General features: G+C 39.1%; 1 protein-coding gene across 10 annotated transcripts in view; it reads right to left on the bottom strand.

Moving 5' to 3' along the window:
• Positions 1 to 27,486, bottom strand: part of tbc1d4 (TBC1 domain family member 4) — a 115,514-nt gene that overhangs the window by 6,044 nt on the left and 81,984 nt on the right. For 8 of the 10 annotated variants that reach the window (XR_010004395.1, XM_008106893.3, XM_008106892.3 and 5 more), the window contains 8 exons: positions 20,931 to 21,091; positions 13,443 to 13,652; positions 8,913 to 9,071; positions 8,421 to 8,579; positions 5,659 to 5,903; positions 2,851 to 3,010; positions 2,281 to 2,450; positions 716 to 892 (listed from right to left, as the gene is read on the bottom strand). Coding sequence is in view for 9 of the 10 variants with exons in the window: in XM_008106893.3 (XP_008105100.1) it covers positions 716 to 892; positions 2,281 to 2,450; positions 2,851 to 3,010; positions 5,659 to 5,903; positions 8,421 to 8,579; positions 8,913 to 9,071; positions 13,443 to 13,652; positions 20,931 to 21,091 (1,441 nt within the window). In the remaining variant the exon portion in view is untranslated. Of the gene's footprint in view, positions 1 to 715; positions 893 to 2,280; positions 2,451 to 2,850; positions 3,011 to 5,658; positions 5,904 to 8,420; positions 8,580 to 8,912; positions 9,072 to 11,362; positions 13,417 to 13,442; positions 13,653 to 20,930; positions 21,092 to 26,629; positions 26,984 to 27,486 lie in introns of those variants that run through there. The other 2 variants (XM_062975572.1, XM_062975573.1) reach the window with 2 other exon arrangements.

Below are 27,486 nucleotides of genomic sequence, written 5' to 3'. Positions count from 1 at the left end.
CGGGTGTGATTAGGCCCTTATACAGACAATTATAAAAATGCATCCTAGGTCATAGTGGCATGCCATTAGAAGACAATGATGTTTATGAGAGGTGTGAACATGCAGCAGCAGTCCGCACATGCAGTCCAAAACAATGCAGTACAAGAGCCCTTTCACACCATAAAATTGTAGCCTTTTGATTTAGCTTCGAAATTTCAGAAAAGGTTTAGACATTTTCACCAGAATGCTCTAGTAATCCCCTAAATGACAAATCCCAGGATTGCATAAGCTGATCGCATCAAAATAATATAACTGGGCAGCATAAAAGGATCTTAGAAAGAGCTATGTCATGTCATTCTCTCAATGCTATCACCTATGTGCTAAGTGATATCTTTCATGACTGGCATGTGCTAGAATCTATTCACTGGGCCCAACATTAAAGATTGTGAAAACCAAACCAAACATTTAACAAATGACTGTGCGTATCCTAAGTTTAAAAAAATAAAAAGAGAGGCTGGGTGAGGAGATACAATCTGGAAGCAGGGTCTGTTCAGTGGAAATAGATAATAATTCCCTTACAATCATCTCCCTGCATTCTCAGATAAGTATCCTTAAAGAAAAAGATAAGGTACTGTCAGGAATGGCTGAAGTAGCTAGCCTGCTCTAAGCATTCTCCCTTGCTGTATTTTAGTCACAGATCTTCTGCCAAAATCGAGATTAACTTTTAGTGGTGTACCTGTAGTTTTTCCAGGAGGTCCATATTCTGTCTCTTCAGCTGATTGTTTGCCCTTTCAAGTTTCTCTGGTACCTCCCCCTCGTCACATGGATTTGTGTTTTCTTGTAGTTCATCCTGCAGGACATGGTACTCCACCTCGTAGGCGTGAAGCTGTTTGGAAATATCCATCTCAAATACCTGCAAAGTAAGAAAAATTATACCCCAGCATGAGAAACTAGGTTCTAATGAATCTGGGTGACTACACACATGAACTCTCTGAATTTGAGACAGAGGGCACTTCTACACAGCACCTAAAATGCGGAAGTTACCAGGTTAAAAGGGGGATGTGGCTACATGAAGCTAGAGCTAAATCCATGCTGATTTGCTGCAACAGATGAAAAATACGAGTTAAAATAGTCCCCTTTTATCCCGATTCCAGCTGTATATCCCTGCACTCAATGAAAACATGTGATTTCCATCTGTCTTCCTGAGGAGACTGCTCCAGCACACACCCGCTTTTGAAAAGCCCAAAGCAGCAGTCTATTAGCTGATTGGGCTATGAAACAGACGGACAGCTGCTTTAAAGGAAGCACAAATGGAGAGAAATTGGAACTCTGAAACTCTTTATTTTAAACTTTATAATATTAAACAGAGCTTGAACTGAGGGAAGAGAGAAATCCAGCGGAACCTTTTAAAAATTCCCTCCGTTATGTGCTGAACCTCATATGCTCACATGCAAATCTGCTTATATTTATATAAAAACCTTCCTCCGGATGTCCCCTATCCACCCTCCATTTTGTTCCAATACAGAGGATGCCTATGAGGATGCGGGGACCCAATCTCGTGGGTCTGGTGGAAACCTGCAGACAGGTCCCAGGATTTTTTAACCCCCATTTAAAACCCAGATTTTTGTGCAGTCTGGAAGCGCCCAGAGAAGTATCTCTTCATGAGTCAAGAGAACAGAATACGTGTCCAAGAAAATGCCAAGAGGAGTCACTCAGCCAAAAGCACCAACCTTTAGGAATCAGCCACATATGATTTTCATGGGGTCTGTAAGTCAAAATGTGAGAACTGGGCTAATCTATCTGGAAAAATACAACTCCTGTGCAGTTCAATAGACTTACCATGTACAAAAGAATAAGTTATAGAATAAGAGGGAAATTTTCTTGATCTCTTTGCTCTGTATTGTATAATGAAATATATGAATCTACTTCATACATATTACATCTGTAATCCTCACAATAACCATGCATTTAAGGTACTATCACAGAGGGATGAAGGTCAAGTCTGAATAGGAAATGGCTTGTTTAATATAAACTAGTCCCCATCTACACTGCCATATAATCCAATTTCTGAAAGTGGATTAATCGCATTGGACTGGATTATATGGCAGTATAGGAGTATATAATCCAGTTCAAAACAGTTAATTTGCATTCCAAAACTGGCTTATATGGCAGTGTAGATCCAGACCTAATGAATTCACAGAAGATGTGTGATTCAATCTGGAGGTTCTGATTCATATTTCAAATTCTGAAACCAGAAATTATGTGTCAGATTAAATACTGCTGCCAGGGAAAGGACATTACCTGTGTCATAATCTTCTCCATCTGGGGCTTTGACATGTCTGGGAGAGTATTTTTAAGAAACTCAACAATGCTTTCAAAAGTCTCACACATCATGATAGGTTCCTCATGGCTACTAAGCAGACTTAGTGCCACTTTAAATATGACTTCTGTTCCCTGAAGAAAAATAATATCTACAACATGGAAGGAGAGGTGAGAAATAAAATAGATTAGTCACCAATTCATTGCAAGGTATAGTTCATTCATATAGCAATATAAGTTGATCAAGCTGAAGGATTCAGGAGACAAAAACATATTTCTTTTCTCTTTTAACCATTATCTATCGGATTCCATAATTAGATAAGAACTGTAGGATCAAAATTATATCTGGGATTTAAAAAAATCATGAAAAAAATAAAGCAAAAATAATCATTTCACATTCCTGCCAATTTTGACATGATCAAATTGAAATTAATACTAACCCTTGCCCTAATTATATGAAAAAAGAAAGACGGAAAAACATTCTAATCTACTCAGTCCCCAGGAATTATTAAGTATTCCTCATTTCGTGACTATATATATATATAACCTTACCAAACACTCTGGCAACAAAACCCAATGGAAACTGTGAAGCAAATAAAGTAAGGAACCAAGGTGCAGCATAAAGGCTGGGGCTGATTTCATTCTCCTCCAGATGGTTATAGAGGTCTCTGTGGTAGTCATGAAGTAGTCTTGACAGCTGGTACATCTGGATCTATTTTGAAACATGCAAAAGACATTTAAAAGTCTCAAAAGAGTTCGAATAGGTTCTTGCTACTTATCAGAATTTGGCTCCTCCTCCTTCTTCTATGAGTCAAGCCTGAGAGGATAGCACTTTCCTCTGCATTGTGACATATAGTTGGGTCTGCGTGCCATTATGTATGCCACCAGATGGTATAATGTCCCCTACTCCTCTCTAACAGTGCCACAAGTACTTCCAGATACATTTATGGAGTAATAACATAGGGTTAGTGAATCTATCTGAATTGTCACTAACAATGGCCAGTATCCTATTGGTACTTCTGGGCTTTACACTTGTATAACTGAACAACTACATAAACAGTTGGGACTTTATATGCAATGTTCACCTGAGCTGTGCTCCTAAAGCTCTGCCTCACCCAACCAGTTAAGAATTATGCCTATGTAGCATTTCACTTATGCTGGTTCCAACCTAATCAAATGATTTTGGCCAGAGTAACCACAATTATTGACCAAAAGGGAGGACAGCATTTATTTTTAATTGTATGCCATATGCATCTTTATTTGCATAATGGTTGCTTCTTTTTATAATCTTCTGTTATGTCCCTCTCAAGCTAACAAGTCCTCAGCACTTCAGCCTTCTCCTTTTATAAACCAAGATACAAAAGCTCCTGCTTACAGGAAATATCTATAAAAAAAGACCTTCTGCTCAATATTTAGTCTTGAATTGATTACAGTTCCAGCCACAGACCCTTAATCTCCTCAGAGAATAAACGAGAGGCAGGTAAGTATTGATTAGCTGACAATTCTTATGACATTGTTAATGCAGGCTTACACTTAAGAAAGAAGATTGATTTAAATCTGGAAATCGGTTGACAGTACAGCAGCCTCATTCCTTTCATGTGCTTTTTGAATGTCCTTTTCCTGCATGGCAAGGGGTGGAACTGGATGGCCCATGTGGTCTTTTTTAACCCTATGATTCTGTGTGTATTTTGTAAGCAAATCACTTCTTTGGATCCAATTGACCTAACAATGTGTAATTTCCATGTTTGAGGCCAGCAATGGCTGACATTTGTGGCACTTCTTGGTTAAGAGCAGTGGTTCACAACCTTTTTTTGACCAGGGACCACTTTGGCCAGGGACCATTTTGACCAGGGACCACTCTCCAACATTAATATCAAAAGGCTTACGAATCCGTTTTGGTCAACTTTAGATTTGGTTTGGTTATTTGGGGTGCTGATTCAGAAAATTGCATTGGATAGACTACATCAGCTCTAGTTTCTGATACAGAACATATGCCACTCAGTAGTTGCTATCTGCTCACACACAGAAAGCCATACTTTAATAATCTAGAGCTGATGTGGTCTATCCAATCCAATTTTCTGAATCAGCACCCCAAATAACCCCAGGAACAGGCCTAAAAACGAAGACACTTCCCGGCACCACATGAAATGGCTCTGCTCAGGGGGAGGGAGGAGGAGAAGCAGAAGTCAGGAGGTTTGTTGTCGTGCCTTTCATGAGTAGTCAGCCTCTCCCCTCCCGACATCCCAGTAGCCTTGGCAATATAGGAGGTTTTCGCAAAACCAGACACTCTTGTTGCAACAGTGTAGTAACGGCGAGGACGCGGACCATATTTTAGTTCTTGGGGACCACTGGTGTTCCATGGACCACAGGTTGGGAACCACTGGTTAAGGGTTAGGGTTAGGCCCTGTACCTGGAAGACATCTCCCATGTATCTTTCTCTCGTGACTCAAGAATCATAATAAGGAACTTCTAGCTATACCCCACTCTCACATATAAATATACAGCTCTGCCTCTCTATTTTCTTCTAAGGCCCTTTCTACACAGCTATCTGCTTTGAAATGGATTATATGGCAGTGTAAACTAAAATAATCCAGTTCAAATCAGATAATGTAGATTTTCTGCTTTGATAACCTGGATTATCTGGCAGTGTGGAAGGGGCCTAAACAGCTTTAGGAGCTTTTCTTTGTAGACTTAACAGCAGTGTGAAACCGAAGAGCAATCTGCATCAGGACCAGAGTGGAGATGAAGAGGGTTACATCTTCCTATCCCATGAACTACCGTTCTTATACAAATTAAAACCACTTCCCCTATATGCTTGTTATTTGTTATGGGCGGGGGGGGGGGGGGGGGGAGACCCTAATATGTTTACCTATGTTGGATTTTACATCATGTGTCATTAGACACCACGACCAATCCGTCAAGGTCAGGTAGATATTCTTCCCTATATTCTATGAAACTACCAACTACCACAGCCTTCAAACCAGGCCTCTCATTCAGCCACTCTAATTGCCAATTAGCTTCCCACAAGGTAGTCTCTGTGTTTTTAATGCAGTTGACCTAGCAAGCTAAGTTCAATAACAGCAAAGTATAGGCTGAGCACTGAGGCAGTTAATAGTATAACCGCTTGCTCTGAGAATGTAGGAAAGAGAACCAAGGCAAGGTGATTCTGAGAAGGACTACAAAGACAAGAGGGATGAAGTAATGAATGTGGCTGGTAGCATTTGATAGAGAGAGGACAAATGAAACAGAACCAGCTGGCCATCCAAATTCAACTCATAAACCAAAAAGCATGTTATGCAATGCTGTCTCATGGCCTAAAAAACGAGGCCATTTCCAAACTGAAATGATCTTTTGGCTTACTTGTAGTGACATCATGTCAGGCCGATACTGCTTCCGGAAGCCAAGGTCGTACATGAGAAATTTGAGCATTTCAAAGGCTTGCTCTTCGCTCATGTGGAGAAGCAGCACTCCAGCCACAAAGCTGATACCTTGGCAGTAACCCACCTCCTTGTCCAGCAAGGAGTACGCTTTCAGGAGGTTGAAGAGTGACAGTTGCCCGGCTCCTAACTGAGCAGAAAAGTAGGGGTGAGTTGGGAAGGTCCTTCCTGGAATCAAAACAGGAAGGGAAGAAATGGGTTGCCAGGAGGTTTTTACAGAAAGGCTGCACATACATAAAACATAAAATAGCAGCAATACTATAGGCTAATGTAAGCAGTCAAAACACGATATGTAAAGATGATTTGTTTTTGATAATTTAATTACCAGTGTAACATTATTTGGGCTGGTTATTAATTGATTCAGCTTTTTTTCTTTTTTTTAATTGATATTTTTATTCAGAAAAAAACTAACACAAAATCTACAGACATAAAATGCAAGAATGCAATCCGTAAGACAAAATAAAATTTCCTAATATAAAAAACCACAGTACTACTACAACCACTAGACATTTACTATGTACAGATCGAAATGCCTAATCTAAGGGCTTTACATTCTCTGCCTGGTAGTTTTATTTCTTAAATTTTCCACACCCATTAAAAGAAAAAAATAAAACATTCATACATCCTTTCCCCATAAGATGACACTCTTATTACTTAGGCCAGTGGTTCTCAACCTATGGGTCCCCAGGTGTTTTGGCCTGCAGCTCCCAGAAATACCAGCCAGTTTAACAGCTGTTAGGATTTCTGCGAGTTGAAGGCCAAAACATCTGGGGACACACAGGTTGACAACCACTGACTTAAGCACTGCAGACTAACTCAAGCAAATGTGTCAGCCATAGCAGAGCACTTGATGAACCAACCTGGACACAGCATATTATTTGAGAACACAGAAATGCTGAACCACTTTAACAACTACCATGTCAGACTACACAGAGAAGCCATTGTAATCCACATGTGTGTGGACAATTTCAACGGAAAGGAGGAAACCATGAAAATGAACAAAATCTGGCTACCTGTATTTAAAAAAACTATAAAAGCAGGACAGTAAATAAAGAACAACACTCAGAAGACATGGGAATTCCAGACAGGAAATAATCAGGGCCAGCTAACACCTCCCAACACCTTTCTCCCACCATGGACATTCCACAGATATATAAATTCCGCTTGCCTAGTTTCCAACACCTCCCAACCTCTGAGGATGCCTGCCATAGATGCAGGTGAAACATCAGGAGAGAATGCTTCTAGAACATGGCCATACAGCCCGGAAAACTCATAGCACCCCAGTGACACTCTTCTAATTAAAAAAAAAAAACTATAGTGAAGGTTCAACCCCAACTCCATCTTTGCTGAAGAAACATCATAAATCCCAGTCTTTCTTGAAACTGATTAACGATTTCTCCTTAATCAATATGTGAGTTTTTCCATTTCTGCAAATTCACACCCTTTTGTGAACCAACCTTCTTTCATTGGGGTAGTTGATTCTTTACAATTTTGTGCATGGATAATACTTGCTGCTTTGGTCATATGTAACATCAGTCTTCCACATTTTCTCTCGAGTTAATCATTTAATAATAATAATAATAATTAAAAAAAAATTATTTATACCCCGCCACCATCTCCCCGTGGGGACTCGGGGCGGCTCACAACGTTACAAAAGTAACAGCGCAAATACATTAAACAATATACACAATTTTAAACACAAGAAGATGATAAAACAGAAGTTAAAACAAAGGTTTATATAACAGTAATAATATCAAACAACCACCAATGCAAATCCGTCAACTTCAAAGGTGGGGGGGGGGGGACAATAGCAGCAATATAAGATAAAATCATTAGATTAAAATACCCCGATGAAAGGAGCCTAATAACATTCAGAATAGAATTATAATGAGGCTGGTCATCCAATAGCTGTCTCTCCAAAGGCCAGCCCAAACATCCAGGTTTTCAATTGTTTCTTAAAGGATGGTAGGGAGGGTGCCAACCTAATCTCCCTAACATCAAATCTGTTTCTGTTTGGTCAGTTTCGGAAGCCCCTTCTACATTGCCATATAAAACCCAGATTATTTGCTTTGATAATCTGGATTATATGGCAGTGTAGAAGGAACTTGGGATAGGTCAAGAGACTGACCAAGCAGAGACACATCTGATACAAACAGAAAGAAGAATGCTACCATGCTTCCTAGTAAAACCTGGGTAATAAAAGAATGACAAATTCATTTTGCCACTTTGTAGGACTGCGAGACGAAAGACTCTCCATTTCTGTAGCTTCCTGCACTATGACATTCCCATAAGGAACAGAAAAATAAAACCAACCAAAACAACATTCCTTCTGTCAGTGGAAAACAGGATACTCATTACCAGAAGCAATTTCCTGATGCAAAATAACAGACAGCCATGAAGGAATTACCTTAAATAATACAGACAGCACAATAGATTAATAAAAATTGGCAGTAGGCACCAAAAGTAGCTTCTTTAAAAAAAAACGCATTTTGCAGATAGCAAAAGAAATCAGAAGAATGGGTGTATACTGGCTTAGGATTCTGGGAGTTGTTATTGAAAAAATATTTTTCTTATACTTCTCAGGCGTTTTAAAGAAAGCCAGCATGAAAGGTTACAGTTTCTTCCAGTAGCAGAGCAAATCTTTGTTGTGCCGTAGTTTTCACAATAAGCTATGACAGAAGTTACCTAGATCTACAAGGATAGCATGTTGTTGAACTGTCAGTTGTTTGAGAAGTTCTTTGTAAGAGATGTCAGGGGGTTGCTGCTTATTTGGCAGACGATGTCTTACTCGATGCTGCACAGCAAGAAATTGCCAAATTTCACCTCGGCGACCTTTTGGTACACCTAAATAAATTAGGAAATTGGGGGGGGGGGGGGGGGGAGAGAAAGAGAAGCAACAAATTATAGGTAGATGATTGTCCAGTGTTCAAATATATTCAATCACTTCTTTTAGAAGTTTATTGTATTTACTATCTTATGCATTTCATCTCTTTATTGCATTACCATAGGGAGAGAGGCAGGTAATAAATAAAATTTCTTATTCTTATCATTATCATCATATCATCATCAATTGAACTGTGCAAGGAGACAAGAAATAGGGCACTGACTCACATTATTATGTGAGTAATTTTCAGGGTTCTTTTTCTACAAATAAAGTATAAAGCACTCAAAAATTACCATCTTTCAAAGTTGCATGAATATCTTCCATGTCACATTTGATTTTGGCTCTGAAGTTCGATAGTTTCTTATCCCAGATATTGATCACATCTTTCTGACAAGTCCCAACTTCCTCATAGTCCATCTTAACTTTTCTGGATTGGAGCTCATCTCTGCTTGCTGGAAAAGAAAACATGGGAAAACACAACATCAGACTGAGTCACAGATCAGCAGTTAAGACCACCAAGTTTCAGCTATTTAAACTAGGATTCAGACCTGTAGGCCACACAAAAGGTGATGTAAGGGACTAAAGGTGGAAAGGGATGCCTAGAATATTGCTCTCTTGCTGTGCGCAAATTTCTAAATTCAAATCTGTTTTGACGAATGATTAGAAGGTGGTCTTGAACATTGGTCCAGTTTGTATCATATTGGCAGTTCCCAACTTACATAAGACTCCTAAGCTGGATCTATAATGCCCTATATCACAGGATATGATTCTAGATTATCAGTTTATTCCAGATTATCTGGCGGTGTAGACTCATATAATCCAGTTCAAAGCAGATAATCTGGGATATAGGGCAGTGTAGATCCAGCCTAGGAATCTCTAGGACCTCTTCTACACTGCCATGTAAAATACTGTACAGAGTATCTGCTTTGAACTGGTTTATATGGCAGTGTAGATTCATATAATCCAGTTCAAAGCAGATAATGTGGATTATCCGCTTTGATAATCTGGATTATATGTCAGTGTAGAAAGGTCTTAAATTCCACAGAACAACTCCATGGTGAAAGTTGGCCATAGAATCATGGAGGAAGACCTAAAGATTCCTACAGAAACAGATTAAGTATATCCATGAATAATCAGATGTGTTAAAGTGAAACCCCCAAATGTGGAGGGCCGAAGAAATACTGTATATAATCGTGTATATGTCGACCTCAAGTACAAGTCAAGGCTCATTCCACTGAGAGGGGAAAGCGCCAATGCCACCTCAAAGGGCCAGCCGCTCCAGCCCCCACTGCGTTTTTCCCACCCAGACATTCAAAAAGGCCAAAGAGTAGAGGGGATGGTGCTTCTTTTAGGTTTTCCTAGGGCAGACTAAACTTTTACCTTTCACCATTCAACTCATAGAAGGCCATGGTTCCCTTTTGGATGAGATTTTAGGTATAACGACCTACCAATGAGTTGATCAGTTTTTTTGGACTGATTTTAGCTAAAATTTCTAAGCTTAATCATGAATATATAGCAAAATAACTCAACTGTCGAAGGCAAATGCAGTATTGATGGACTGTCATCATATGTCTGCAGTAATGTAGAGTGAGATTCTTAACTCTTAATATATCTGATTCCACTAACTTATGAATATATTGCAGAGAGAGAAAAAATAGAAGTATCAAATAAATCCATCCTGTCAATATAAATTTTGATAATAACACTAAACTTGTAAATCTTAAAAATGTAATGCTGGCTTTCTTATAATGGCACACAGTGAAGGAAAGCTATAACTAGGATTATTGCAGAGATTAAAGGGCTTACCAGAATCTGTTTGGCAAACCACAGTTGAAGTGAGTATCTAGTTAGTATTAACCATAATTTGTTTTCCAAAGAAAATATAGATTTACTGAAAATAAGAGTTTTGGGGCAGCCAGCAGGAATAGAGAGGAAAGGTGGGAAAGCCCTCAAGCTTACCTGCCCTTCCCCATTCTTAAGAGATTTCTTTTTCTCAAGAAGACCGTATGTCCAAATAAAATGCTGAAACCTTTATCAAATCTTTACTTTCTAGCTTAGTTCTATATCAAATGTAATGTTCACAAATCATACTAAAGCGTATTACTCATATAGTTATGGCCCAACTGAATCTACAGATCATCAATCAGAATTGTTTTGGGTGCTACACCAGTGCTAGCTCTACATGGAATTGCTAATGTAACAGGCCTTCCATTAGTGAAATAGGATCGATACATAGACGTCTGATTCTAATTCACAGTTTTTTTTATCGTGTCAGAAGCGACTTGAGAACATACTGCAAGGGGCTTCTGGTGTGAGAACATTGGCCGGCTACAGAGACATAGTCCGGTAACACCCGAATGTGTACCCATCCTCTGCTGGGGGGCTTCTCTCATGTCCCCGCAAGCTAGAGCTGACAGATGGGAGCTCACTCACATTTAACCCATTATGACACTGCGGCGCCTTACTCCTACAAATAGGGAGAGCAGAAGCACACAAAAGGTAGCCCTTGTTAGAGGAAAGATGGAGCATAGCCCATACCCAACACTCTTGGTTTATCAATCCATCAATATGCTTGACAAATATAATTTCTAGCAGCAAGCAGAAAGCATGCGACTCCCACTTTTCACCTTGCTCTTTAGTTCAGGTTTCAAAGTTAATAATGAGAATTACCAGCTGTACTATGTTGCACACATATGTAGGATTGGGTATATTGGGGGTGGGGAAATATTTCCATGCATCTTACCTTCTGTAAAACAAAATATCATTCAAGCCTCCTCAGCAGCATTAGGAAGAATTAGAAGGTTTTTTATTAGCTTTGTTAGAAAGCTTCACATTGGGATGATTAAGGCAAAGTACATAGAGAGTTGGGATGTTAAAAGGATAGGAAACCTGCAGAAGGTGAGGAAGAATTCCTCTGCAGTCTATCACACACACCACCAGCACCGCCAGTATCACCACTGATGGTGGACAAGGGTGGCAGGAGCAGGTTTACAACAGAGGATTGTCTAAGGCTGGATCTACACTGCCCAATATCCCAGGATCCGATCCCGGATTATCTGATTATCCCAGATTATCTGGCAGAGTAGATTCATACAACTGATTTCAAAAAGATAATCAGGGATCACATTCTGGGATATAGGGCAGTGTAGATCCAGTCTGTCATCTAATAATAGAATGTTAAAGACCAAGTGATATGGTGCAGATGATGCAAGTCAAAAAACTGAGCACATATGGATTACAAATTTCCACTCAAACAGATTTCCCATTACTTCTCATTGCGAAAGAAGATTAAAAACCATCTGCTATTGGGAGAAGAGGTGTTGGCCATAATGTTAAAAGAAAGCAAGCCACTTTGTTCTGTGAATTTTCCACCGCAAGCTTTCCTGGGCATTTCTTGCATAGTCATCGCAGAGATAGTCATAAGCTGCTTCCAGGCAGTTTAAGACAGCAATTAAAGCATAATCAAAATAAAACTCTAAAGGCTGCAATAAAGTTTGAACAAGTCTCACCTTTACATAACATGATTTGAATTCATTTAAAAGAGACTCTTGATTTGCCAAAAATCACTTAACTACTCAAGATTCTGTGCCACTCAGTGCCCATATTCCAAGAATTCTTAACTCAGCACTCCCTTCCTCCATTTATATTGTGCGTAAGGGCTACAAAATTGGTTCAAAAACTCAGGAAATGCATTGCTCAGCCACACAGTGTACGCCCAGTATCTTATTCAAGGATCAATTTATGTACTCAGTATAATAAAATGGCAAAACTTGTTCAATTTGATAACAATCGTAGGCTGAAAACAGAGGGCTGTAGGTATGAATAGCTCTCAAAACACAAACTCTTTGAACAGAGGGGAAACTATTGAGCTCTCTTTTCTTCAGCATACTAGCTTCATACATACAAAACTTTCTAGCATATGGTCCAGGATCCAGCTTTACTACTGAAATCTGATGAGTACATAAACTAATTGGAAATAAAGCATTCAGTAGTTTATCTTTGGAAAAAAACATTCTAATAAACGTGTTTGGACATGACTTAGATAGAGCTTACTGGTCACAGTAATCTGTGTGCAACAGCAGAGGAGGAAAAAACAAAGGAAAGAAAATAAAAATTTCAGTTGGTGCTAAAAGAGTTTCTCCCTCCCACCCACTTTATTTCCCAGTTAGTAGAAGTACTGTAACAAAAACATCTTGGGAGCTAGCCATGCTAGCTGGGACTCACTATCAACCTGTATAAACAGAGTGTGTGTAAAGCATACATCAGATTACCCTTCACATGTGCAAGTGACCACAAAGACCAACGGAGGCACGCATGCTGTCTTTAGGGGAACTTGCCTGCCAGTACTGGTTTTTTTTCCACCCTAAAAGCATGATATGTTTCAGAGGAACTGTTGTGCGAGGAAGAGAAAATAAATGAGCACAGTCTAGCCAGAGGGGGAAGTCTGCAAAAAGGGAAGGTAGAAGGAATGCCATGGAATTAGAGGGGAAATTGGCAGCAAGAACTGTCTCTCTATATGACAATAAAATATGGTTTCACAATGGTGAATTTCTATGGGGATCCCAGGCCCTACTCAGACCAGCTGTCATGCCTAAAGGTAGGGTGGATTTGTCACTTTTCAAAAATTATCTTTACTCTAAATTTATATTAAAGGGTAGAGTATAAGCCTGCTAACAAAATAAATTCACACCTGACAGTTTGACAATGACATCATTTCATTGGCTAATTTAATTCTGTTTCAAATTCCATAAGGAACTCATTAGGTAGTCACTTTGCAGGTAGGGGGAAAGTCGCTGCAATGCTTTACCTGAACCTTCACTAACCTTCCAATTTCTGGTTCTCCTTTTCCATCCGAAGAAGCAGTATCTGCTGATGGATGGCTTTTCTCCACAGACTCTGCAACTCTTCAGAGTTCTTTTTCTCCCCGGACTTTTCTTGGCCGTCATCATTTTGCAATATTGAAATGAGAGGGTCTTCATCAAAGCATGGCGCCAGAGGAGATAGTGGTAACAATTCATTTCCATCCATCCCATCTGCAAAAGACAGTTAGCCATGCACTTTACCTGCGCTTTATCTGACAGAACTATTAACTTCAACTCCTAACATCATCATCAAAGTTTTATCGCAAATTACTCAAAGTACAGGTAACTACAGATGCCAATATTCACATTTAGTCATCTCTGCCCCATTTTTTTCTTCGCACTCTGACTAACTGTACATTGTAAACTCCATGCCAGGGGTCCCCAAACTTTTCAAACAGAGGGCCAGTTCACAGTCCCTCAGACCATTGGAGGGCCGGACTATAGTTTTAAAAAAACTATGAACAAATTCCTATACACTCTGCACATAACTTATTTTGAGGTAAAAAAAACAAAACAGGAACAAATACAGCCTTAATGTTAACAACAACAACAACAACAATCCCCCCGTAGGTGCCACCTTGCCGTGGTGGGGGGGCTTAACTACTCCAATGATGACTGAGAGCTGTGCTGGTGGTAGTGTAACTACCAGTAGGTCCAACCAAGAGGTTGGAAGAAACCCCTTGGGCCATTTAGTCCAACTCTCTTCTGCCTTTGTGCACCAAAAAAACCAAGCAAAGCATCCCTGACAGATGGCCACCAAGCCTCAATGTTAATAATAATAATAATAATAATAATAATAATAATAATAATAATAATAATAATAATAATAGCTTCTGCAAGTGAAACAAACGGTAGAAGAAGAGAAACATGCCCTGGCAGATTATGTGAAAGGCAGTCAAGAACCAACACTGAGGGAAGTTAACAGTAGTAAACTGCTTCGAGTGCAAAAGACAAAGAGTGAATACCGTAAAAACACAATACAGAGCAGAAGAGAAAACTGGCGAAAGAAGGCTCTCCACGGACAGTTCCTGGGAAAAATTGACAGCCAAATTGACAAAGAAAAAACATGGCTGTGGCTCACAAATGGAACTTTGAAAAAGGAGACGGAGGGCCTGATTCTGTCAACCCAAGACCAAGCCATTAGAACAAATGCAATCAAAGACAAAATTGAAAAGTTGATGACAGATCCCAAATGTAGACTCTGCAAGGAAGCAGATGAAACAATAGATCACATCCTCAGCTGCTGCAAGAAGATCGCACAGACAGACTATAAGCAGAGGCATAACATCGTTGCTCAGATGATTAATTGGAATTTCTGCCACAAATGCCATCTGCCTGCGACAAAGAACTGGTGGGATCACAAGCCGGAAAAAAGTGACAGAGAATGAACATGTCAAGCTACTCTGGGACTTCCAAATTCAGACAGACAGGGTTTTGGAGCACAATACTCCTGATCTCACGATCATGTTAAAAAACAAAGTATGGATTGTCGATGTTGCAATCCCAGGTGACAGCAGGATTGAGGAGAAAACTGGAAAAGCTGATACAATATGAGGATTTAAAGATCAAATTGCAAAGACTCTGGCACAAGCCAATCAAGGTGGTCCCAGTGGTGATCAGCACAGGGTGCAGTCCTTAAAGACCTTGGCCTGCACTTGAATACAGTTGGCGCTGACAAAATTACCACCTGCCAGCTGCAGAAGGCCATCTTACTGGGATCTGCACACATTATTCGCCAATACATCACACAGCCCTAAACACTTGGGAAGTGTCCGACGTGTGATCCAATACAACAGCCAGCAGAGTGTCTGCTGTGGACTCATCTTGTTGTGTTTATAATAATAATAATGATGATGATGATGATGATGATGCTGGGTTGGAAGAGACCCCTTGGGCCATTTAGTCCAACCCCCTTCTGCTTTTGTGCGCCAAAAACACAAGCAAAGCACTCTTGGCAGATGGCCACCAAGCCTCAATGTCAATGTTAATAATAATAATAATAATAATAATAATAATAATAATAATAATAATAATAATAAAGAGGGTTGGAAGAGACTCCTTGAGCCATTTAGTCCAACCTCCTTCTGCCTTTGTGCACCAAAAGCACTAGCAAAGCACCCCTTAATGCACCCAGGGCCATAGTTTAGGGATCCCTGCTCCATAGTATAGAGTGTTTGTTATCTTTTCTTATGTAAAAATGAATGTGCAGTCTTTTTCGGCTGTGAATGTGCACCCACTAGTATGTTATTATGTGCCTTCATATTAACTCTAACTGGTTAGAGCTCCCATATGTCAGCTCTAGCTCCCCATGCAGGGACATGAGAGAAGGCTCCCACGGGATGGTAAAACATCAAACATCCGGGAGTCTCCTGGGAAGCGTCCTTGCAGACAGCCAATTCTCTCACACCAGAAGCGACTTGCAGCTTCTCAAATCACGAAAAAACTCTAACATATGGGGACCTTATCTATCCAGAAGAGGTTTTCCATTGCCTCTCTCTTAGGTCGAGATCGTATGATGAGAGCAAGATTACCATGGCTAACTGGGGAATCACAGAGTCGCACACTCAAACCACTAACTACACTTCATACTCACTAGCATACATTCATTCTACTGAAGCCAACAGGACCTATGCACAAGGCACTACTGCAACAACTACACCTTTACCACCAAAAGGACACAATTTTATTGACCATTATCTTGGATTCTTCGTGCCACTCTTGATTATCCCAGCTTTGTGATTTTTCTCTGTCTCACTGAACAGAGCTCCTTTACGTAACAGAACGTTTAAGACTTCTGGCATTCACAATTTGCTTCCAGCATGCTGACAGACAATGCTAACAGTCAGCACCATATATCAAATGTAATTCTGAATCTAATGCATGTTAAATGAAGGATGTTTAATCTTTGTAAAACTACTGAATATAGAAAGCCGGTCAGAAGTGCAGAAAGCATTTATAATTCTGTACATTTTTCAGAGTTAAGTGCCAGAAACTGGTATTCCCTTGTTTGTAACAAATTGCCTTTAAAATGTGCAAGATGAAAAGACTTTGAACAGTCTGAAATATTCTCATCTGCCCTGTAGCCTGCTTTGAATAAATACTTCTCAAAAGCTAATTGTCAAATGCAATTAGCGATTTATTAGATTATCACCCAAAACTGTTGCTACAGTTCTCAGAGGCTATTAACAGTTTCTGTCGACATGACTATGTGAGCAGGCTGAAGAAAAGCTCATAATGGATGAAAATAACAGAAAAAGTAACTTTGGAAAAGCTACTTTTGGAACTATAACTCTCATAATCGTCCAACGAATTTTAGAACTTTATTTTTCAACATCTTCCAGACACTATTAACTCCTCAAATCCTACACTAGTTGGGAGATTCTAGAACCTTTTACCGCCCCTACCAAAATAACTGTTATTCCCTTAGGAAAGTATAGAAAAGTGAACAACATAAATGCTCTCTCATTTATATTTTAAGCATGTTTTACTCACAGTAAGATTAAATATCTTGTCTTGGGGTGTTCATACGGCAGTGCTGGTAAAGAGTATCTAGCACAGATTGTACTCCAAGACTTCTAAAAAACCAATAACTGAATGGAAAACTGCTGGTGACTTTCTACAGCTGTGCTATAGAAAGTATCCTAACCTACTGCCTCTATGCATGGTTCGGTTACTGCACAGAGGCAGATAGGAAGGTGTTTCAAATGGTCACCACTTCTGCACAGAAAATCATTGGTTGCCCTCTCTGGAAGAACTTTATAAGTCCTCCAGCCTTAAGAAAGATCAGAGCACTCTTAGGGATCCATCTCATCCAGCATATTCTTTTTTTATTATTACCATCTGGCAGACAGTACAGAATGACAAGGACAAACAGCCGGAGAGGTAGCTTTGGGGGCTGTGCAGTGGTGGTTGGGGTGTAGAGGGATGGGTGTGTTGTTTTTATGATGTGTGTTGGGGAAAGCATTTAATTTCATTGTACAATGTACAATTACAATAAAGTTATTCTATTCTAGTCTAGTCTAATTTAATCTTCCTGTATTTAGTCCCATTCTACAATTGCATTTCCCCCAAAACAAATATTAAAAAACCAATAGAATTCAGATCCTGCTACAGAACTAGCACAAAACCAGACAGACATTAGTGTATTCAGGCTGAAGCAAAATCTAGGGGTATAGACATTATAATAGCTGCACCACTTACAACCCTGAACATACAGATAAATTTACTTTAAAATAGGCATGTGTTTTATGAAGTGGAATTGTGCTTGAAGGAATTCATTTAGGCTTTAAAACAAGGGGCATAATCACTATGCATGGTTTCTAAAGGGATATTGCTTTACTATTCTAAAGTACACATAAAGGAGGAGAAACACTAATCAATTAGTAATACAATCAAAGTACTGAAGACTTAGGAAGTGACAAAACAGACTAATAACAAGCTGATCAAAACTGAATGTAAAAAGCCACAGGGAAATAGGTTGTTGGCCTAAGATGCTTTAATAACAAGATCAAAGCATATAAATAGAATTTTAAAGGGTTAAAGGCATACAAAGTTATTTAGTTAATTATAATATGGTAACTGTGATGCATTTAAACAATGTCACAGAACCTGGCTGGGCTCTAAAAGAGAATGAATACATGCAGCTTTAGTCACTCTCAGATAACAGCACTGATTACTCTAATATTGCTAATTGTATTTTAACTGTGTTGTCGAAGGCTTTCATGGCTGGGATCACAGGGTTGTTGTATGTTTTCCAGGCTGTATGGCCATGTTCCAGAAGTATTCTCTCCTGACATTTTGCCCACATCTATGGCAGGCATCCTTAGAGGTTGTGAGGTATGGAGAAACTAAGCAAGGAAGGTTTATATATATCTGTGGAAAGTCCAGGGTGAGAGAAGAACTCTTGTCAGTTGGAGGCCAGTGTGAATGTTGTAGTTAATCACCTTAATTAGCGTTGAATAGCTTCATCTCCTGGCTTCTTCCTGCCATCACCCGAGTCAAAAAAGAAGCACAAGCAAAGCCCTGACAGACTGTGCACAAAGAATCTGTGAACCTCACCTCCTCCAAGGTGAACTAAACCATCTAAACTGGGCTCTACAGGCCAATGGATACTTCATCATGGACATCAAAAGAGCTGTGAGGCCAAAACAAACCATGAGAGTAAAGACAAAGATCTACCCAGAGGAAAGGTGTTCTTACCATACATCAAGGGAACCACTGACCGCATAGGCAAACTGAGGAAGAAACACAACCTACAAACTATCTACAGACCCACAAAGAAAATCCAACAAATGCTATGGTCAGCGAAGGACAAGAGGGATCCTCTCACCTCTGCAGGAGTCTACCGTATATCATGGAGCTGTGGACAAGTCTACATAGGGACCACCAAACGCAGCATTGCCCAAACATGAGTCAAAGAACATGAAAGGCACTGCAGACTAACTCAATCAGAGAAATCAGCCATAGCAGAGCACTTGATGAACCAACCTGGACATAGTATATTATTTAAGAACACAGAAATGCTCGACCACTCCAACAACTACCATGTCAGACTACACAGAGGAGCCACTGAAATCCACAAGCATGTGGACAACTTCAACTTCAATCTCTGAGGATGCCTGCCATAGATGTGGGCAAAACGTCAGGAGAGAATACTTCTGGAACATGGCCGTACAGCCCAGAAAACAAACAACAACCGCTGTTGTTTTTTTACTGCTATATGTATATGCTCTATTTTATTGTTAAACATTTCAAGCCTGCTTCCTTCTTTCGGGTTTTTGGAAATCAGAATCAACATGATATTATTCTGCTTTGTTGGTTCTTGTATCTTCAGTATTTTGTTATACAATCCTGCCAAAATTCAGCAGTGCAACAGAAGGGAAAGTGGCAAAGGCTGTGAAAATTGACAGGGAAACATGCAACTGACATGCTTTGTGTTGCCTATCCTTACAAGAAAAATGAGTAAATCAGACTTGAAACACACCGAGGACCAGATCATACTGTCTATCAACATAATATCAACACTAGTCTGCAAGCTATAAAGCAGCCACTTTCTCTCCATCTCTTAGACCAAACGATAATGTCAGAAGGAAATTCAAACTCTCACAATAAGAATGAAGAAGAAGGCAACTTGAACTGAAACCATTTAAAAGTTTATAGGTTAACCTGGGATACACTGAATATCAGCCTTGTTCTTATAATGCCAGCAAAATATAGTCTCATTGATCAGAAAAGTAGGTTGTTATATTATTTGAAAGAATTGAAGACCTGATGTATTTTAAGCCTTAGACTGAGCTTGCCAATGCATACTTTGCAATACAACATGATAAATATGTATAGATGTTGTTCTTAAATCCCAAAAATCAGTATGATATTTAACTCATCAGTATTATAGCCAAGTAAATTCGGTAATTAGATGCAACCCACCTTGCCTCAATACTTTGAGTGCTTTGAATGTGATTTTCCTGCTTCTTGGCAGAGGGTTGGACTGGTTGGCCCGAGAGGTCTCTTCCAATGATTCTATTATTCTAATACTTAGATGCCAATATTGTAGCTCACTTTTAATTGGTAGATGGCATGAACACTGTTAGAGAAAACGCTAAATCATCTGCCCTCCAGAAGGAAAGGAAAGTGTGTAATAATCTCATCCAGAAGGTGTGAAACTAGTTTCACCTGCATTTTCATTAATTGTGAGAGGAAAGTGTCCTGTGCATACACCTCTATAGTATCTCTTTTTGTATTGGAGATCATAATCAATTAAAGAGATTAAGTGATATAAATTTGGTAAAATTAAGTACCTTTAAAACCAAGTTCAAAGCTTGGCTTTAATTCTTTTACAACCAAATGTTTTTTTAAAAGCCCATCGTGATTTTTCTTAGCACGTGAAAGGCATAAAGACTCAAACTTTACAATTAGCTTGGTATAGACTGAGAGCAGTTAGTGGATATCCAATCGAGCGTCATGCCACACATAATTAATTCACAAGATGTGGAAAACATTGCAATGACCTATTCATTTAAAAGGCTTTATTATGTTTACAGGACTTTCCACTGCTCTTCAGCCCATAAGACACCCAAAAGGATTTACATAAGATTAATATCACTATTATGAATACCATATGACGTTTTTTTAAGCAGCAAAGTCAGCCTATTTTAAAATATTGTGATTTTGACTACTTCTACTCACAGAGTAACCAATTCCAATAGCCCATCTGCAGGGAGAAGGCCCCCAATTGATGAAGCAACAAAGGTAGCAGGGGACAGCAATAATAGCTGGATGATATTAACATTCAAATAGGCACCAAGCAAGACATCCCAGTACTAGAAATTATATGTAAACATTGTAAAACATGTCCGTTTTTAAAGAACAAATTGAAAGCTACCACTCTTTAAAAAAGAAAAGGATATCAAATTGGATTTCATAGACTGCTCTCTTCAAATGCATACAGACCTTGAAGTTGCATTGCTGAGGGAGATTTCTTTATGGGCGATGCAACCCTTAGGAAGATCCTCTGCCGCCAGGAAATTCGGCGAGGAGTAAGAGTGATTCCTCCAGCATTCAGAGAGTCATTACTGCATACAGAGGAGGTCCTTTTTCTTCTTTCTCCATCACTGTAGGAGAAAAAAAAACAACAACCTGTTATCATCTAGGATTGATAAAAGTCTAGGAAAAATCCATGCAAAGCCAGCAAAACAGCCTTTAAAACACACACAGGATTACATTGTATCAATGTAATCATCATACATTACTCGTCCCCAGATTTTTCTATTAAGGAGCCTGATCTCACTTTGGTCCAAGTGTTCCCCAGATTCCAACCTTCGCTACAAATTTCTCACACACAACACACACAGAGCACCAGAATCCCATAATACCACTTTGGAATCATTACACATTGAGCAAACAATGCTCAAAACCAATACTGCACTGCAATGACAAGGAGAAACTGTACATTACAAAAACCTCATGATCAAAATGAGGTTTCATTTTCACAAATCTGTTTCTATGTCACTCATGTACTTTACATCCTTAGCAAATCAGGAACACTATTTATCACAGTTATTTGAAGATGCAAAGACCTGCCAGGCCTTCTGAATAGATGATGCTACACCAGACACCTGGAATGAAGCTCCAAGTGAATATATTCAATCTTTTTCTTTTCTCACTGCATCAATATTTAAGAAGGCATTTTTGTGCAGGTTAACAAAAGAAGAACCAAACATCAACTTCTAAAGAGCTGTAATTCATTTTCTTTGCAGCTAATGGTTTTAAATGCAAGCAAAATATGACATAGGGAGACAAAATAGGAACACCAGGTGCCAGAAAGAAACTTTTATTTTCTTGTCTACTGTATCACCCTCTTAAAACTGTACTGCCATCAATGTCCATCGTATCTCATTTTATCGTAGTTACAATATTTATACATCAGCAACAGAAATGTTGTTTTACATGGTGCCATATGGTTTTCCAAGGCCGACGTGGTTTTACTACCCTCCTGAGATTCACCAACTGAAGCAAAATGCAAAATTGGGCCTGAGTCAGCAGCATGCTTCATCCATAGAAGTCTTATCCTGGAATGGCATGTTAATACAAACAGAAATCTACATATAAGTTACTACTAATCAGACATTCTTGCAGCCTAGAGGTTTTGAGACAATGATAATTTGACTCAGAATTTAATGATTTATCAAAAATCACTGGGCAACTTTCATATACTTTCTGCTCACTTCACCTTTTCAGTGAAGGCTATGGGGTTTAGTGGTATGCATTTGTATGGAATCGCTGTTTGTTTTGTTTAGTTTCATTCGTTTTGTATCAGTTTTGCATTTGTCCCAGTTTCTGAAAATGGGGCACCTATACAAATAGAATCTTCATCACACTTATGGAAAAAATGAAAAATTTTGGACCACTGGTGGCAATGGGAGGGCTTCCAAGGCTCACCCCCCCTCCCCCGGCTCAGTTTTTGGGCTAGAGGGGTGAAAATCACCACACATGGAGGGCATTTCAACCCTTTTTAGCCCACCAACTTTTAAAATGTTTGGGTCTTCCCCACATTACTATTGTTATTAATATTATTATTATTAACACCCATTAGCACACATTGGCTATCATGGGAAAGCAGATCTCTCTCAGATTCAGCTTAGGGTCCCAGAGTAACTATTGTTATTAATATTAATATGATTATTATTCGCTCCCATTGGCACACATCAACTGTCATGGGGAAGCAGACCTCTCTCAGACTCAGGTTAGGTCCCAGAGTAACTATTGTTATTAATATTAACATTATTATTATTATTATTAACACCCATTGGTACACATCAGATGTCATGGGGAAGCAAAGCAGCCCTCTGTCAGTACCTGCTTATTGTTACGCGGACTGAAACAAAAGGAAAATGAAAGGAAGCACGTCACCGTGCAGCTTTCTCTTTCGTGTCACCTTTTGTTTCGTCCAAAAATTGCATCTTTCGTTTCGTGCATCCAGATGGACAATACTAAACAAATAGACGAATGTAATGGAACTCGTATGGAAAAAAGACAAAATGTTGTTTTCTGGGCATTGTTACCATACCAATACACAGTAAAGCACTAGATTTATGCTAGCCTCAGTAAATAATGGAAACTATCTCTGCATGGTATGCATATCTACAAGTAAATATTTGAAACTGTGAAAGAGAGAAGAGAGAGCAATCAAAACATAAACAAATTTCGATGTGTTAGTGGATTAAAAAGCAACTGCATTCTAGAAGACAAGCTCTATTCTTGCTCTCCTATTTTTCTTATAACAACTTTTAATGCTGGGCCCTTGGGACCTTTCTTTGTGTTCTTTCAACCTGAAATTGGAGGCAGGGATAACCTTACAATAGGTTATGTTTTCAAGTGTAGGAACATCCCTTCTTGCAGAGCTCAGTATCCCTTATGTTCTGTTTTATTTTCTCCTAGTTTTGCTTTCCTCAGTCTGGTGTTGTGTCAACATTTTATAAATGACTTAGATGATGAAATAGAATGCATGCTTGTCACATTTGCAGATGACACCACATTAATATTCCAAAGGAAAGAATAATTCAAAATGACCTTGACAGATTGCAGACCTGCACCAAAGCTAAACAACGGAATTTCAACAGAGAGAACTGTAAAGTACTACACAGAGGCAAGAACAGTTCTAGGCACCACTGTTTAAAAAAGATGTCAGCAAACTGAAATATATAACAGAAAGGAAATGAAGATGGTCAAAGGTTTGGAAACCAGGCTTTGTGAAGAATGTTATGCAGGTATTGTTTAACTTGAAGAAGAGAAAGCTAAAAAGCGACATGATATCCATCACACTTCGGCAGAAAAAATGGAAATCAAAGATACAGAATGGGGGACGCCTGGCTTGACAGCAGTGTGTGCGAAAAAGACCTTGGAGTCCTCGTGGACAACAAGTTAAACATGAGCCAACAATGTGATGCGGCTGCTAAAAAAGCCAATGGGATTCTGGCCTGCATCAATAGGGGAATAGCGTCTAGATCCAGGGAAGTTATGCTCCCCCTCTATTCTGCCTTGGTCAGACCACACCTGGAATACTGTGTCCAATTTTGGGCACCACAGTTGAAGGGAGATGTTGACAAGCTGGAAAGCGTCCAGAGGAGGGCGACTAAAATGATTAAGGGTCTGGAGAACAAGCCCTATGAGGAGCGGCTTAAAGAGCTGGGCATGTTTAGCCTGCAGAAGAGAAGGCTAAGAGGAGACATGATAGCCATGTACAAATATGTGAAGGGAAGTCATAAGGAAGAGGGAGCAAGCTTGTTTTCTGCTGCCCTGCAGACTAGGACACGGAACAATGGCTTCAAACTACAGGAAAGGAGATTCCACCTGAACATCAGGAAGAACTTCCTCACTGTGAGAGCTGTTCGACAGTGGAACTCTCTCCCCGGGGCTGTGGTGGAGGCTCCTTCCTTGGAGGCTTTTAAGCAGAGGCTGGATGGCCATCTGTCGGGGGTGCTTTGAATGCGATTTCCTGCTTCTTAGCAGGGGGTTGGACTAGATGGCCCATGTAGTCTCTTCCAACTCTACTATTCTATGATTCTATGATTCTATGATTCTATGAAATATCTCCAGGAACATCATGCAGAAGCTGGAGTAAATTTGTTTTCTGCTGTCCCAGGAACTACAACATCAATCAAAATACTAAATTATAAGACAAAATATTCTACCTAAACATTAGCAAAAACCTGCAAGAACTACTGGACAGTGGAACAGACTGTCTGGAGTAGTGGTTTCTCCTTCTTTGGAAGTCTTCAAACAGATGTTAGATGGACATCTTTCAGGAATGCAATTTGTTTCATAAAGATCAAGCAGGCAGAATATTGTAAAGAACAAAAATAACTATCTGGTATTGCATCACACATTTTAGTGCAAATATTAAGACACAAATATTGTAGTGTTCAATTCAGTAAATATTAAGACATAGAATATTTAAATCCTGCAAGGGAGGAGTTGGACTAGATAGCCACTGTGGACCTTTGAAGCCTTGAGATGTCTTTGTTTCCTCATCCACAATGTTATATATGTCTTTAGGGGAATCATGCATGATAAGTTCCAGAGCTTCACATATCTAGACAACACCTGGATGCAAGATATGAATCTGCATGGGACAGAATCTAATGCAGCTCTCTCACCTATAAGCGGGCACTAGCACTGAAGAATGAAAGAAAGAAGATAATTTCAGTTTCATCTTGCACTAGCCACAGATGATGTATTTTATGCCTGCAAATCAATATGGTCTATCATGTATCTTTTTTATAAGTCTCACTCAACTTTTCAAAGAAACAATTAATACCAATACAACAGTTCACTATGTGATATTAATAATCTGAATTGTTGGTTGCTGAAAGCACCAAATAGGGAAACAAAAAGGTTAGGGTGTCATCCTACAATTAATCATCATATGGAGGCCAAACAAAAAATCCCAAAACCATATTCAAAAACAGAACCAGTGAAAAGGAAGAAGTCCAAGATAGTGAACAGGAAAATAGTAGGTGGGTGTGGGCACATGGCATTTCAGCAAAGCACTAAATAAAAGCACTAAATTTTGTCAAAAATATATTGCATTAATACAACGAAAATATATGGGGTGCATTTATTAGACCACGTAAATACTCTAGGGCTAGAATAAAAGATACATGTCACCCTTCTACTCAGACATTAAACCTTCTCTCCAGATTTTAGGCAAATATTGTGTTAGAATAGATTTTATTCAAATCTTTTGCTGTCTTTACATAGCTGTCTTAAGGAAACACTTGTGGGAGTTTTTGTTTCTAAAAGAAATTAGTCATCATTTATTCCTAATGGAAAAAAACAAGCTGAAATCTAAGACAGTTGTGGAAAATGTATTCTAGAGAGAGGGGAACATAACAATTTACTACTACTCAAAAGTCATCTCTAAAACATGCCTGTTTCGCTGTTGGAGTTCACTGAAGCCCAACTATTCTGCACTGTTTTCCAGAACACAAACAAGACTAGAATTTTATCAGATTCTTTTTAAAAAGTTTCAAAGGAAAAGGCACACCCATCTTAAAAAGAATGCCAACAGAGGATATGAACAAAAGAACAACAACCTTCACTGTTGCTTATACTTCATTGTTTTGGTCTTAGTTTCCCACACACACAAATAAAGCTCTCAAATAAGTTAAATTTGTTTATACTTTGGTCACTGCTTGTTTTGTTAATACTACAGCATTGCAGATCCTAAAACTCTTTTGGCTACAGCAAAATACATAAGATTGCCCTTAGGTCAGTGGTTCTCAACTTAGAGTCCCCAGATGTTTTTGGCCTTCAACTCCCAGAAATCCTAACAGCTGGTAAACTGGCTGGGATTTCCGGGAGTTGTAGGCCAAAAACATCTGGGGACCCCAGATTAAGAACCACTGCCTTAGGAGGTTATATTGCATTTCTAAATAAAATCAGTAAAAAGACTAGAAAAGCAGTCATGGGTTAATTATAATCCTAATCTCATCTGAAGTCCCAATTTCTTTAAACTGAAACAGCACGCTGGTTATAAAATCACAACTAGAAGGAAAAGCTTTGAACATTTTATCTTTTCGTACTTTTAACCTTAGGCACCTGACATACTGTGTAATATCTAAAAGTAATTACCAAAATATTTAACCTACCTTTGATAGGTTATGAGTTCATGCTGAAGTATTTCTCTAGTTTTGTAAACTAAAGGCGAAACAAGTCTAGTACAAAAACTACGTTGCAATTGCAGAACTTCTTTTTTCTTCCTTTTTCACATCTTATTAATTTACTACCGAGTTTCTCTAAATACAAGCAGGGATTTTCCTACTGAGAGAAATCATCCACCAACTCCATCCAACCATAAAAATGAGGTGCTAGACTTTTGTAGCATTCTTGTCTGATTGTCATCCTAATATTATTTTCCCCTTCTGCATATGCTGAAATCTTGTTTTACATTTAATCCACAAAGTCTACGGGAGTCAAGAGTCTCTGTTGTTTGCTATGACAGATTTTGCATTCTCTCTTCAGATTGGCTTTCAGTTCAACTTCTCCTTTCCTTTGAAGAAAAACACAACAATAATAAAAAGCACCTCTTTGGTGTGTATCTTTTTTTTTAAGGAACTGAAAAGCCAAAACATGTATACACAGACAGTGAAGAGAGAAAGCAAAAACTCAAATGTTCACACAACTTTAACTAACCAATATGATTCATCGTCTCCAAAAAATGAAAGCATTTCTCCCCAGAGGCTGTAAAGTTCCTATCAATTTTAATCCTCCAACTGACAGGTTCTGATGTCATTCATCTCTTTGTACTTCTCTAACCCATGAAAGATCATGCACTTCCAATCTAGCTGCTGGAAGTGTTATAGGTGTTTCTGCTAAAACATACATACAAACAAACACGCTCTCTTGAATTTATTTTGCTACTGAGAAAAAAAACACGACAGAAAATGCTAAGCAGTATGTCTAAATATCAGAGAGTTCAACATCTAGAGTTCGTCACACTGGATCC

The sequence above is a fragment of the Anolis carolinensis genome, chromosome 3 (genome assembly GCF_035594765.1).
Source record: "Anolis carolinensis isolate JA03-04 chromosome 3, rAnoCar3.1.pri, whole genome shotgun sequence".
NCBI lineage: Eukaryota > Metazoa > Chordata > Lepidosauria > Squamata > Dactyloidae > Anolis > Anolis carolinensis.
Note: the sequence above shows the minus strand (reverse complement) of the source record. Positions and strands in the feature narration are given on the sequence as shown.